This window comes from Littorina saxatilis, linkage group LG12 (assembly GCF_037325665.1).
Source record: "Littorina saxatilis isolate snail1 linkage group LG12, US_GU_Lsax_2.0, whole genome shotgun sequence".
Taxonomy (NCBI): domain Eukaryota; kingdom Metazoa; phylum Mollusca; class Gastropoda; order Littorinimorpha; family Littorinidae; genus Littorina; species Littorina saxatilis.
In genome coordinates, this window is record NC_090256.1 from 69,628,227 (window position 1) to 69,642,587 (window position 14,361).

At 44.8% G+C, this 14,361-nt stretch overlaps 1 protein-coding gene across 1 annotated transcript in view; it reads left to right on the forward strand.

Moving 5' to 3' along the window:
* The window catches only part of LOC138982668 (lysyl oxidase homolog 2A-like), a 55,974-nt gene that overhangs the window by 19,171 nt on the left and 22,442 nt on the right, over positions 1-14,361 (forward strand). Inside the window, exons 2-4 of the mRNA XM_070355991.1 lie at positions 3,172-4,349; positions 7,054-7,230; positions 11,738-11,894. Coding sequence (XP_070212092.1) covers positions 3,172-4,349; positions 7,054-7,230; positions 11,738-11,894 — 1,512 coding nt within the window. The remainder of the gene's footprint in view (positions 1-3,171; positions 4,350-7,053; positions 7,231-11,737; positions 11,895-14,361) is intronic.

Sequence of the window (14,361 nt, forward strand, 5' to 3'; positions counted from 1 at the left end):
GCTCAATAAATACATCATGGACTCCAAAAAATATATGATAGTGCAGATTCCGATTTGGGCAAAGAACTACTTTCCTCCCGACCTTTGACCTTGCGCCAAACAAATAGATTGTAATACACTCTTAATTGCTTTGCTGCTAAAGAGTTCTATCCGCAGTTTTATTAACCCGTGCATAACACTAGTTTGAACAGTCGAACACTATCACAATGCCCATGGCTACAAACCAAAACAAAAAAACGAGTACCCTCCATTGCATCGAAGCAGACGACTGTCAACAGTGTCGGTGTGGGAACTGACAGAAGCTAGGGAGAACAGATAATAGAAGCCCTGTCACATAGACTAATCACACAATCAATACACATTTGGCTCATGTTTTAAATGACAGTTTCGAGTTTGTTAGTCAAACTCAAAGCAACAACACTGGTCTGGTGTCATGCGTAGCGGGACCGAGAAGCGTCCTTACTGCATGGTTTGGGGTGGCTTCGCTTCGTATCAAACATCGGCTGTTTCACGTATTTTGCGAGCAAGTCTACTCTTTTGCCTGGCTCTGCAGTAAGTCCACATTGGCGATGAAGGTATCCAAGAACTTAACATGTGTGCATTTTTCCGTAATCCAGTCATATTCCTTCAAAATGCAATCAATCGGCGGTGACAGACTTGGTGTCAGCAATTCGCGACTTCACCAACTTGGTCCCGTTTTCCTCACACCCATACCAGTTTAGGTTCATCCATGCAAACACACTCGCAAAACAGTTTATCACGTAGATACATTTCAAATAGGGAGCAAATGGTTAAATCTAAACCTACATATTTGTTCCCTAAAATTTGCTTCTCTGTCAATAAGCCTGATTGTATAATAATACGTTCGAGAAAAACAACGTGGAATCGATTCTGAATCGAGTAAGCCAAATGGGTGCCAACCCGGTTTCGCCCGTTCTGCCGACCTGAAACGCAAAACAAAAGAATTGTGCGCTTCAACTAAATTGATTTCTATACGACTTCATTACTTTCTTGCAACTTATGAACCTTTACTTAAAGCTTTTAAATGGTCTGAAAGTAGTGTTACCGCGTACTTATCGATGCACTCATTCGTTTTATTTTTTTCAGCGACGGTCACTTAGTTTAAGGTTGCAAAAGGGCCAAGTCTCGCTGGCACCACTGTTTCACTCTCCACAGATCGCAACAGTGCCGCTAGTAGTCGACACTTTGTGTTTGATGGTAGAATGGGATATACAGATTACAACACTCGTGGTTTTTTATATGGCTTGTATTTCAGTCAAGACCCAGCGGGAATATCAATCGAGAGCCACTCGCCAGAGGCTCGTGTCTCCCGATGATATTCATCCGCTGGGTCTTGACTGAAATACAAGCCATATAAAAAACCACTCGTGTTGTAATCTATACGTATTTTACTGAAAATGTCCTGCAGTCGAGGCAGCTAAATTGAAGACGCTTGTTTTGGAACCTCGATCTCTTCTAAAGCCTCGTGCAATCTATTACGTCAAAGCAAAGAAACGTCATTCTGAAAGTGTGGCGTGACGTGTTGGTTCTAAAGATTCATGGAGGGTAATTAGCGAGCGCAATTTTTGTTTCTATAATGACGTTTGTCTCGGTGACTTTGGCACCATAAGCAGTGGAAAAACATGTCCCTGCCAGACTTGCTTGACATGACCTCATTTACATGATATACACACGTGTGATTTGAACGATTATTATCTCACGGGTGTCTCTCTCACGTATGTAGGATAATAATTATTTGCTTATTGTAGTGAACGTTTTGTTGTTTCTGTTGTTCTTGCTGCTTTTGATGATGATGCTGATGATGATGATGATGATGCTGATGATGATACCTTTTCCACTTTATTAACCTTTTCTACTTTTTTTTAACTTTTTTTATTTACCTTTTTTGACTAAATGTTTTAACATAGAAGGGGGAATCGAGACGAGGGTCGTGGTGTATGAGTGTGTGTGTGTGTGTGTGTGTCTGTCTGTGTGTGTGTGTGTAGAGCGATTCAGACTAAACTACTGGGCCGATCTTTATGAAATTTGACATGAGAGTTCCTGGGTATGATATCCCCAGGCTTTTTTTTCATTTTTTCGATAAATACCTTTGATGACGTCATATCCGGCTTTTTGTAAAAGTTGAGGCGGCACTGTCACACCCTCATTTTTCAATCAAATTGATTGAAATTTTGGCAAAGCAATCTTCGACGAAGGCCGGGGTTTGGTATTGCATTTCAGCTTGGTGGCTTAAAAACTAATGAGTGAGTTTGGTCATTAAAAATCGGAAACTTGTAATTAAAATTATTTTTTTATTAAACGATCCAAAACAATTTCATCTTATTCTTCGTCATTTTCTGATTCCAAAAACATATACATATGTTATATTTGGATTAAAAACAAGCTCTGAAAATTAAAAATAAAAAAATTATGATCAAAATTAAATTTCCGAAATCGTTTTAAAAACTATTTCATCTTATTCCTTGTCGGTTCCTGATTCCAAAAACATATAAATATGATATGTTTGGATTAAAAACACGCTCAGAAAGTTAAAACGAAGAGAGGTACAGTAAAGCGTGCTATGAAGCACAGCGCAATCGCTACCGCGCCAAACAGGCTCGTCACTTTCACTGCCTTTTGCACTAGCGGCGGACTACGTTCAGTTTCATTCTGTGAGTTCCACAGCTTGACTAAATGTAGTAATTTCGCCTTACGCGACTTGTTTTAATTTGACCTTTTCTACCTTATTTACCTGTTCTACCTTATTTACCTCTTCTACCTTATTTACCTCTTCTATCTAATTGACCTTTTCTACCTTATTTACCTGATTGACCTTTTTCTACCTAATTGACCTTTTCTACCTTATTTACCTGATTTACCTTTTCTACCTGATTTACCTTATTTACCTGTTCTACCTTATTTACCTGTTCTACCTTATTTACCTGTTCTACCTTATTTACCTTTTTTACCTTGTTTACCTGATTTACCTTTTCTACCTGATTTACCTTATTTACCTGTTCTACCTTATTTACCTGTTCTACCTTATTTACCTGTTATACCTTAATTACCTTTTTTACCTTGTTTACCTGATTTACGTTTTCTACCTGATTTACGTTTTCTACCTGATTTACCTTTTCAACCTTATATACCTAACTTATACCTGTGTTTCAGGGAGGCTGTGGATCACGCGCGTGCAGTGCAAGGGAACGGAGGACCGGCTGCTGGACTGTGCCTACGTGGGGTGGGGCAGACGCATACGTCACATGTGCCAGGGAGACTGGCGGGCAGTCGGTGTCGTCTGCAGACCCAAAGTCCGCACAAACAACAACAAAAACAATCAAAATAAAAACGGCAAAGCTCGAAGGAGGCAAAGCTGGCTAGCTCGCAGAAAGGCGGCAGCGGCCCGCAAAAAAGCTCTCTCCGGAAAGTTTTCAAAAGTTGAAAAATTAGACAAAAGTGAAAATTCTCCCAAGACTCGACAACATATAGACAAAAATGCTTTAAGAGATTTGACTGCCAAGCCAGACGATGGTGTTTCTAAGGTACACGGCGGTTCCAGCGGAAACCGAGTTCCTCTCAAGCCATGGGCAATGTTTGAAAAGCCCCGTACAAAAGGGGGACGACGAAAAGCAAAAACAACAACAGTTAAACCTGCTACAGTAAAAACGAAAGCAATACGTCATAAACCTGTGTATTCTGCAACGACAAGACCACTTACCACAACAACAACAAAAGCATCCACTATGGCAACGATAACAACCACACAAACATCTACTACCACAACGAAACCCACAACGACAACGTCAACAACTACCACAACGAAACCGACAACAACGACACCCACTACAACAACAACGACACCCACTACAACAACAACGACACCTACTATAACAACGACGACACCTACTACAACAACAACAAAACCCACTACAACAACGACTCCCACTACAACAACGACACCCACAAAAACAACGACACCCACCACCACAACAACGACAACACAAAAAACGACCACAACAAAACCGACGACAACCACAACTACCACAAAACCTACAACCACAACTACAACGACGACGACAACGAAACCCACAACGCCACAGCCAACAGCAACCACTACCGCCACAACTACCACCACCACCACTTTGAAGAAGCCTACGACAACGTCAGCGACCACCACCACCGGCGCGGCATCAGCAGCGAATAACGACGGGGAGGAAGATCCAAAGAAAATAGACAAAAAGGTTGTCGACCTGAGCAAACTGAAACCGTCAGGGGGAATCATTCTCAAGGACAAAGAGCTGCAGTCAAAGGATGATCTCCTCTTGCAAGCTGATTCCCCTGGTAACCCCGTGAGTATAGAGCCTGTTTAATGACCTGCACATCTGTCTGTGTTTATCACAAAGACGTTAAACAGCCTTGCCGCGTTATGTGCAGAATTCTGATTATTAGCTGAGTATGGATTATTAGCTGGATCTAGGTTTCCTGCTTTCTGGAAGCCCCCCTCCCCGTCTCACCCGGCAAATGTATCTTTATTCTCAACGAGAGTCATTAAATACCCCTTTCAAATGCTAAGTTTCAACAGCATCTGGGATGCAAGGACCCCATCACACCCACCTCCCTCCCCGCCTGCCGAATCCCTGTACCTGCCTCATATTTGAAACCTCTCCCTCTCATACCCTGCTAGGTCCAGCCCTTTGTCTCATATGTTGACACTGGTTTCAGTTGCAACATTCATTCAACAACAACAAAAACAACATCAACAAAACAACAACAACAACAAAAACAAGTCGCGTAAGGCGAAAATACAATATTTAGTCAAGTAGCTGTCGAACTCACAGAATGAAAACTGAATGCAATGCAACGCAGCAAGACCGTATACTCGTAGCATCGTCAGTCCACCGCTCAGTGCGCTCACGGCAAAGGCAGTGAAATTGACAAGAAGAGCGGGGTAGTAGTTGCGCTAAGAAGGATAGCACGCTTTTCTGTACCTCTCTTTGTTTTAACTTTCTGAGCGTGTTTTTAATCCAAACATATCATATCTATATGTTTTTGGAATCAGAAACCGACAAGGAATAAGATGAAAGTGTTTTTAAATTGATTTCGACAATTTAATTTTGATAATAATTTTTATATATTTAATTTTCAGAGCTTGTTTTTAATCCAAATATAACATATTTATATGTTTTTGGAATCAGAAAATGATGGAGAATAAGATGAACGTAAATTTGGATCGTTTTATAAATTTTTATTTTTTTTTACAATTTTCAGATTTTTAATGACCAAAGTCATCAATTAATTTTTAAGCCACCAAGCTGAAATGCAATACCGAAGTCCGGGCTTCGTCGAAGATTACTTGACCAAAATTTCAACCAATTTGGTTGAAAAATGAGGGCGTGACAGTGCCGCCTCAACTTTCACGAAAAGCCGGATATGACGTCATCAAAGACATGTATCAAAAAAATGAAAAAAACGTTCGGGGATTTCATATCCAGGAACTCTCATGTCAAATTTCATAAAGATCGGTCCAGTAGTTTAGTCTGAATCGCTCTACACACACACACACACACACACACACACACACACACACACAGACACACGCACATACACCACGACCCTCGTCTCGATTCCCCCCTCTACGTTAAAATATTTAGTCAAAACTTGACTAAATATAACAACAACGTCTAACTCTGGACAGGAAGCAGACAGGCTGTTATTTTTTAATTTTGTATTTAATCTTTTTTTTATTTAAGGGGGGGGGGGGGGGTGATGTGTTGGTGGAAGAATACTCTCATTCCATGCAAAAGCTTTTAATGATCGGCATCGATGATGGTGCTCGCTTGCATGACAAGGAAAATAACTTTAAATGTAATTATGGTCTTTCATCGTACATGTATTTTTAAACTGGTGTTTGTGTGTTTTATCCACGCTCTTTTGAGAGCACCACTTGTTTGTTATCGTCCATCCTTGTAAATCCTCCTCCGCTCTTTATGTTGATGACGTTTACTCCAATGATTTAAAAAAATTTTTTTTTCTCTCAAACCGACGAGTCGAGGAGATTTTACATTCACTTGGCACATGCAGATAAAAAATAACCGTTTTATTCAAACCCATGAATCGTGGAGATTTAAAAATTCACTCTGAACAAGCAGATACAAAATAACCGTTTTATTCAAACCCATGAATCATGGAGATTTTAAATTCACTCTGAACAAACAGATGATTAATAACCGTTTTATTCAAACCCATGAATCGTGGAGATTTTAAATTCACTCTGAACAAACAGATAATAAATAACCGTTTTATTCAAACCCATGAATCGTGGAGATTTTGAATTCACTCTGAAAAAAATCGTAAACGACTGAATCAACCTTTGCTCTGGTTCATGGCAGTAAAAACTCAATTTGTCCACGACAAAAACAAACAACAACTAAGGAACGAACAAACGAGCAACAAACAACCAAATAAACAAACATCTAATGTTCACGTGTGTCTATGTCATTGTCTACCAGTGTGTTGTCAGGACCTGGAGGGCGGGAGGTACACGTGTGTCTATGTCATTGTCTACCTGTGTGTCTATGTCATTGTCTACCTGTGTGTTGTCAGGACCTGGAGTGCGGGAGGTACACGTGTGTCTATGTCATTGTCTACCTGTGTGTCTATGTCATTGTCTACCTGTGTGTTGTCGGGACCTGGAGGGCGGGAGGTACACGTGTGTCTATGTCATTGTCTACCTGTGTGTCTATGTCATTGTCTACCTGTGTGTTGTCAGGACCTGGAGGGCGGGAGGTACACGTGTGTCTATGTCATTGTCTACCTGCGTGTCTATGTCATTGTCTACCTGTGTGTTGCCAGGACCTGGAGGGCGGGAGGTACACGTGTGTCTATGTCATTGTCTACCTGCGTGTCTATGTCATTGTCTACCTGTGTGTTGTCAGGACCTGGAGGGCGGGAGGTACACGTGTGTCTATGTCATTGTCTACCTGTGTGTTGTCAGGACCTGGAGTGCGGGAGGTACACGTGTGTCTATGTCATTGTCTACCTGTCTGTTGTCAGGACCTGGAGGTAAGGCTGGAGGACGGGAGGTACACGTGGGAGGGGCGGCTTGAGCTGAGGGAGCGGGCACGCGAGCCTGGCGAGTGGGGCACGGTGTGTGGTGCCCAGTGGGGCATGAGGGAGACCATGGTGGTCTGCAGGCAGCTAGGCATGAACTACGCCAAGCAACCACTGCAGGTAGGCACCAACTATATCTTCTGTTGATCATTCAATTAATCAATCAGCCAATCAATCAATCTAATCATCCAATTATCCATGCATCCATTCATTTATCCATCCAACAATCGATCCATTCATCCATCCAACAATCGATCCATTCATCTATTCATCTATCCATCAACCAATCAATCCATCAATCAATCAATCAAAACATCTATCTAGCGCATCCATCGATCCATCAATAAATCCATCAATCAATCTATTAATCAATCCATCAATCAATCAATTCATCAATCCATCAATCACACCGGTTTTCATCATTGCCAACCCGTTACGGATGGTGTGTTACGCCGTTTCTTATTGGTGAGAGCCGAACAGAGTTAGCTTTGAAGGAACGAGAACCATGATTGGAGAGCGGGGTGAGGGCCGTACAGAGCTTTGAAGGAACGAGAACCATGATTGGAGAGCGGGGTGAGGGCCGTACAGAGTTAGCTTTGAAGGAACGAGAACCATGATTGGAGAGCGGGGTGAGGGCCGTACAGAGTTAGCTTTGAAGGAACGAGAACCATGATTGGAGAGCGGGGTGAGGGCCGTACAGAGTTAGCTTTGAAGGAACAAGAACCATGATTGGAGAGCGGGGTGAGGGCCGTACAGAGTTAGCTTTGAAGGAACGAGAACCATGATTGGAGAGCGGGGTGAGAGACGAACAGAGTTAGCTTTGAAGGAACGAGAACCATGATTGGAGAGCAGGGTGAGGGCCGTACAGAGTTAGCTTTGAAGGAACAAGAACCATGATTGGAGAGCGGGGTGAGGGCCGAACAGAGTTAGCTTTGAAGGAACGAGAACCATGATTGGAGAGCGGGGTGAGGGCCGTACAGAGTTAGCTTTGAAGGAACGAGAACCATGATTGGAGAGCGGGGTGAGGGCCGAACAGAGTTAGCTTTGAAGGAACGAGAACCATGATTGGAGAGCGGGGTGAGGGCCGAACAGAGTTAGCTTTGAAGGAACGAGAACCATGATTGGAGAGCGGGGTGAGGGCCGTACAGAGTTAGCTTTGAAGGAACGAGAACCATGATTGGAGAGCGGGGTGAGGGCCGTACAGAGTTAGCTTTGAAGGAACGAGAACCATGATTGGAGAGCGGGGTGAGGGCCGTACAGAGTTAGCTTTGAAGGAACGAGAACCATGATTGGAGAGCGGGGTGAGGGCCGAACAGAGTTAGCTTTGAAGGAACGAGAACCATGATTGGAGAGCGGGGTGAGGGCCGAACAGAGTTAGCTTTGAAGGAACGAGAACCATGATTGGAGAGCGGGGTGAGGGCCGTACAGAGTTAGCTTTGAAGGAACGAGAACCATGATTGGAGAGCGGGGTGAGGGCCGTACAGAGTTAGCTTTGAAGCAACGAGAACCATGATTGGAGAGCGGGGTGAGGGCCGAACAGAGTTAGCTTTGAAGGAACAATAACCATGATTGGAGAGCAGGGTGAGGGCCGTACAGAGCTTTGAAGGAACGAGAACCATGATTGGAGAGCGGGGTGAGGGCCGAACAGAGTTAGCTTTGAAGGAACGAGAACCATGATTGGAGAGCGGGGTGAGGGCCGAACAGAGTTAGCTTTGAAGGAACGAGAACCATGATTGGAGAGCGGGGTGAGGGCCGTACAGAGTTAGCTTTGAAGGAACGAGAACCATGATTGGAGAGCGGGGTGAGGGCCGAACATAGTTAGCTTTGAAGGAACGAGAACCATGATTGGAGAGCGGGGTGAGGGCCGTACAGAGTTAGCTTTGAAGGAACGAGAACCATGATTGGAGAACGGGGCGAGGGCCGTACAGAGTTAGCTTTGAAGGAACGTGAACCATGATTGGAGAGCGGGGTGAGGGCCGTACAGAGTTAGCTTTGAAGGAACGAGAACCATGATTGGAGAGCGGGGTGAGGGCCGAACAGAGTTAGCTTTGAAGGAACGAGAACCATGATTGGAGAGCGGGGTGAGGGCCGTACAGAGTTAGCTTTGAAGGAACAAGAACCATGATTGGAGAGCGGGGTGAGGGCCGTACAGAGTTAGCTTTGAAGGAACGAGAACCATGATTGGAGAGCGGGGTGAGGGCCGTACAGAGTTAGCTTTGAAGGAACGAGAACCATGATTGGAGAGCGGGGTGAGGGCCGTACAGAGTTAGCTTTGAAGGAACAAGAACCATGATTGAAGAGCGGGGTGAGGGCCGTACAGAGTTAGCTTTGAAGGAACGAGAACCATGATTGGAGAGCGGGGTGAGGGCCGTACAGAGTTAGCTTTGAAGGAACGAGAACCATGATTGGAGAGCGGGGTGAGGGCCGTACAGAGTTAGCTTTGAAGGAACAAGAACCATGATTGGAGAACGGGGTGAGAGACGTACAGAGTTAGCTTTGAAGGAACGAGAACCATGATTGGAGAGCGGGGTGAGGGCCGTACAGAGTTAGCTTTGAAGGAACGAGAACCATGATTGGAGAGCGGGGTGAGGGCCGTACAGAGTTAGCTTTGAAGGAACGAGAACCATGATTGGAGAGCGGGGTGAGAGACGAACAGAGTTAGCTTTGAAGGAACGAGAACCATGATTGGAGAGCGGGGTGAGGGCCGTACAGAGTTAGCTTTGAAGGAACGAGAACCATGATTGGAGAGCGGGGTGAGAGACGTACAGAGTTAGCTTTGAAGGAACGAGAACCATGATTGGAGAGCGGGGTGAGAGACGAACAGAGTTAGCTTTGAAGGAACGAGAACCATGATTGGAGAGCGGGGTGAGGGCCGTACAGAGTTAGCTTTGAAGGAACGAGAACCATGATTGGAGAGCAGGGTGAGGGCCGTACAGAGTTAGCTTTGAAGGAACGAGAACCATGATTGGAGAGCGGGGTGAGGGCCGTACAGAGTTAGCTTTGAAGGAACGAGAACCATGATTGGAGAGCGGGGTGAGGGCCGAACAGATTTAGCTTTGAAGGAACGAGAACCATGATTGGAGAGCGGGGTGAGGGCCGTACAGAGTTAGCTTCGAAGGAACGAGAACCATGATTGGAGAGCGGGGTGAGGGCCGAACAGAGTTAGCTTTGAAGGAACGAGAACCATGATTGGAGAGCGGGGTGAGGGCCGAACAGAGTTAGCTTTGAAGGAACAAGAACCATGATTGGAGAGCGGGGTGAGGGCCGTACAGAGTTAGCTTTGAAGGAACGAGAACCATGATTGGAGAGCGGGGTGAGGGCCGTACAGAGTTAGCTTTGAAGGAACGAGAACCATGATTGGAGAGCGGGGTGAGGGCCGTACAGAGTTAGCTTTGAAGGAACGAGAACCATGATTGGAGAGCGGGGTGAGGGCCGTACAGAGTTAGCTTTGAAGGAACAAGAACCATGATTGGAGAGCGGGGTGAGGGCCGTACAGAGTTAGCTTTGAAGGAACGAGAACCATGATTGGAGAGCAGGGTGGAGATTGGGATTGATGGCTAAATAAGACAAACACATCGGTCCGAGCTCTCTTTTTAAATTCCGAAATTATAAGTGGCCCCGACACATTTTTACATTTAGTCAAGTTTTAACTAAATGTTTTAACATCGAGGGGGAATCGAAACGAGGGTCGTGGTGTATGTGTGTGTGTGCGTGTGTGCGTGTGTGCGTGCGTGTTTGCGTGCGTGTAGAGCGATTCAGACCAAACTACTGGACCGATCTTTATGAAATGTGACATGAGAGTTCCTGGGTATGATATCCCCGAACGTTTTTTTCCTTTTTTTGATAAATGTCTTTGATGACGTCATATCCGGCTTTTCGTGAAAGTTGAGGCGGCACTGTCACGCCCTCATTTTTCAACCAAATTGGTTGAAATTTTCGTTAAGTAGTCTTCGACGAAGCCCGGACTTCGGTATTGCATTTCAGCTTGGTGGCTTAAAAATTAATTAATGACTTTGGTCATTAAAAATCTGAAAATTGTAAAAAAAATTATTTTTTTCTAAAACGATCCAAATTTACGTTCATCTTAATCATCATCATTTTCTGATTCCAAAAACATATAAATATGTTATATTCGGATTAAAAACAAGCTCTGAAAATTAAATAAATAAAAATTATTATCAAAATTAAATTTTCGAAATCAATTTAAAAACACTTTCATCTTATTCCTTGTCGGTTCCTGATTCCAAAAACATATAGATATGATATGTTTGGATTAAAAACACGCTCAGAAAGTTAAAACAAAGAGAGGTACAGAAAAGCGTGCTATCCTTCTCAGCGCAAGTACTACCCCGCTCTTCCTGTCAATTTCACTGCCTTTGCCGTGCGCGGTGGACTGACGATGCTACGAGTATACGGTCTTGCTGCGTTGCATTGCGTTCAGTTTCATTCTGTGAGTTCGACAGCTACTTGACTAAATGTTGTATTTTCGCCTTACGCGACTTGTTCTTCTTGAGTTCGTGAAGATACGTGACATTTGTCTAAAAGTGAGCGTCAAAATCAGACATTCATGTTTGCAGCTGGTAACTAACTAACTGAAATGACTTTTGTTCTTTTATCTATATACCAGACGAACTACTTTGGTGGCCACGAGAAACCCAAGATGTACTACTCGGTCAAATGTACGGGGCGAGAGAGCGACCTGTCTCAGTGTAGCAGTGTCAAGACGTCACACGAGTACACCTGTCCTAAAGACACTGCGGTGGCCGGCGTCGTCTGCGCTACCTGTGAGTATCGGGGTGGGGTGAGGGGGGGGGGGGGTGAGGGGGCAGAGTGCGACCTGTCTCCGTGTAGCATGGTCAAGACATCACATGAGTACACCTGTCCTAAAGACACCACGGTGGCCGGCGTCGTCTGCGCTACCTGTGAGTTTTGGGGTGGGGTGAGGGGGGGGGGGGGGCGAGCGACCTGTCTCAGTGCAGCAGTGTCAAGACGTCACACGAGTACACCTGTCCCAAAGACACTACGGTGGCCGGCGTCGTCTGCGCTACCTGTGAGTACCGGGGTGGGGTGAGGGGGGGGGGGGGGGGGGGGGGTGGCAGAGAGCGACCTGTCTCAGTGTAGCATGGTCAAGACGTCACACGAGTACACCTGTCCTAGAGTCACCTTGGTGGCCGGCGTCGTCTGCGCTACCTGTGAGTCCCAAAGAAAAAAACGGTGGCTGGTGTCGTCTGCGCTACCTGTGAGTATTGGGGTGGGGTGAGGCGTGGGGGGGGGGGGGGGGGGGGGGCAGAGAGCGACCTGTCTCAGTGTAGCATGATCAAGACATCACCCGAGTACACCTGTCCTAAAGACACAACGGTGGCCGGCGTCGTCTGCGCTACCTGTGAGTATCGAGGTGGGGGGAGGTGGGGAGGTGGGGGGTGGGGGGGGGGGGGGCAGAGAGCGACCTGTCTCAGTGTAGCATGGTCAAGTCGTCACACGAGTACACCTGTCCAAGAGTCACCTTGGTGGCCGGCGTCGTCTGCGCTACCTGTGAGTACCGGGGGTATTACGGTGTACGAGGTTACCATGATCAACTGATCAGCCATACGATTTAACCAGTCCAAAACGAAAGCTGTCTTGTTTGTCGGGTCGTTTGTGTGAGTGTGTTTGGATACTTGCCAGTCAGAACGAGTCCGTAAATCCCAAGTATCCTTTAACAAAGATGACACATGCTTATAAAATAACTTTTCCCTTTCTCTCTACTTACCGTCTCTAAACAGACAAGGCTTTTGGCCATGCGTAAGTGCTTGCTGCTTATCAGGCCAACTCACTCGCCTTGCCTGACTGCCCCCCAAGTAAGGCTAGGCGCTTCGCGCCGTAGACTTTAAGCTTACTTGTCATGTTTAGCCTTTTTTTTAACTTTTTTTCAATTCCCATGCCTGCTTGTTTTTTGTATTCTGAATTTTGGAACGTAAGCATTCTATCTTTTTTTAAATCTTTTTTTTCCAATCCAGTAGCCGTCAGTGTGGATGTGGGGTTCATTCCAAAACCGCCTGCTCTTTGTCATGAACAGCAGGGAAAGCAGTGCAATGTGTTGCATCGTTCTAAACTTAAAAGACATAATGTAATGTGCTCCTCTATTCTTTCCCTACATCAAAATCTACATTGATTTGATGGTCTTTGACGTCACACTAGATCATCATACAAGTCGCTTTGAGTATTGATTGCTGTGTGTGTGTGTGTGTGTGTGTGTGTGTGTGTGTGTGTGTGTGTGTGTGTGTGTATATATATGTGTGTGTGTGTGTGGGGGGGGGGGGTGTTCGCCAATTTCGTAAGGGGGGGGGGGGGGGGGGAGGGATCATGAGCTCACAGGAAGAAAATTAAAGAAAAAAGCAAATTAGTCAGTCGCTTACCAGTATAGAAGCCTAAAGTAATCATAGACAAGTCGCGTAAGGCGAAATTACTACATTTAGTCAAGCTGTGGAACTCACAGAATGAAACTGAACGTAGTCCGCCGCTAGTGCAAAAGGCAGTGAAAGTGACGAGCCTGTTTGGCGCGGCAGCGGTTGCGCTGTGCTTCATAGCACGCTTTACTGTACCTCTCTTCGTTTTAACTTTCTGAGCGTGCTTTTAATCCAAACATATCATATCTATATGTTTTTGGAATCAGGAACCGACAAGGAATAAGATGAAATAGTTTTTGAAACGATTTTGGAAATTTAATTTTGATCATAATTTTTATATTTTTTTAATTTTCAGAGCTTGTTTTTTAATCCAAATTAACATATTTATATGTTTTTGGCATCAGAAAATGATGAAGAATACGATGAACGTAAATTTGGATGGTTTTATAAAAAAAATTTTTTTTTAACAATTTTCAGATTTTTAATGACCAAAGTCATTAATTAATTTTTAAGTCACCAAACTGAAATGCAATACCGAAGTCCGGCCTTCGTCGAAGATTGCTTGGCCAAACTGTCAATCAATTTGATTGAAAAATGAGGGTGTGACAGTGCCGCCTCAACTTTTACAAAAAGCCGGATATGACGTCATCAACGACATTTATCGCAAAAAAGAAAAAAATGTCCGGGCATATCATTTCCAGGAACTCTCATGTCAAATTTCAGAAAGATCGGTCCAGTAGTTTAGTCTGAATCGCTCTACACACACACACACACGCACACACGCACACACACACACACACACACACACACACACACACACACACACACACACACACACACACATACACCACGACCCTCGTCTCGA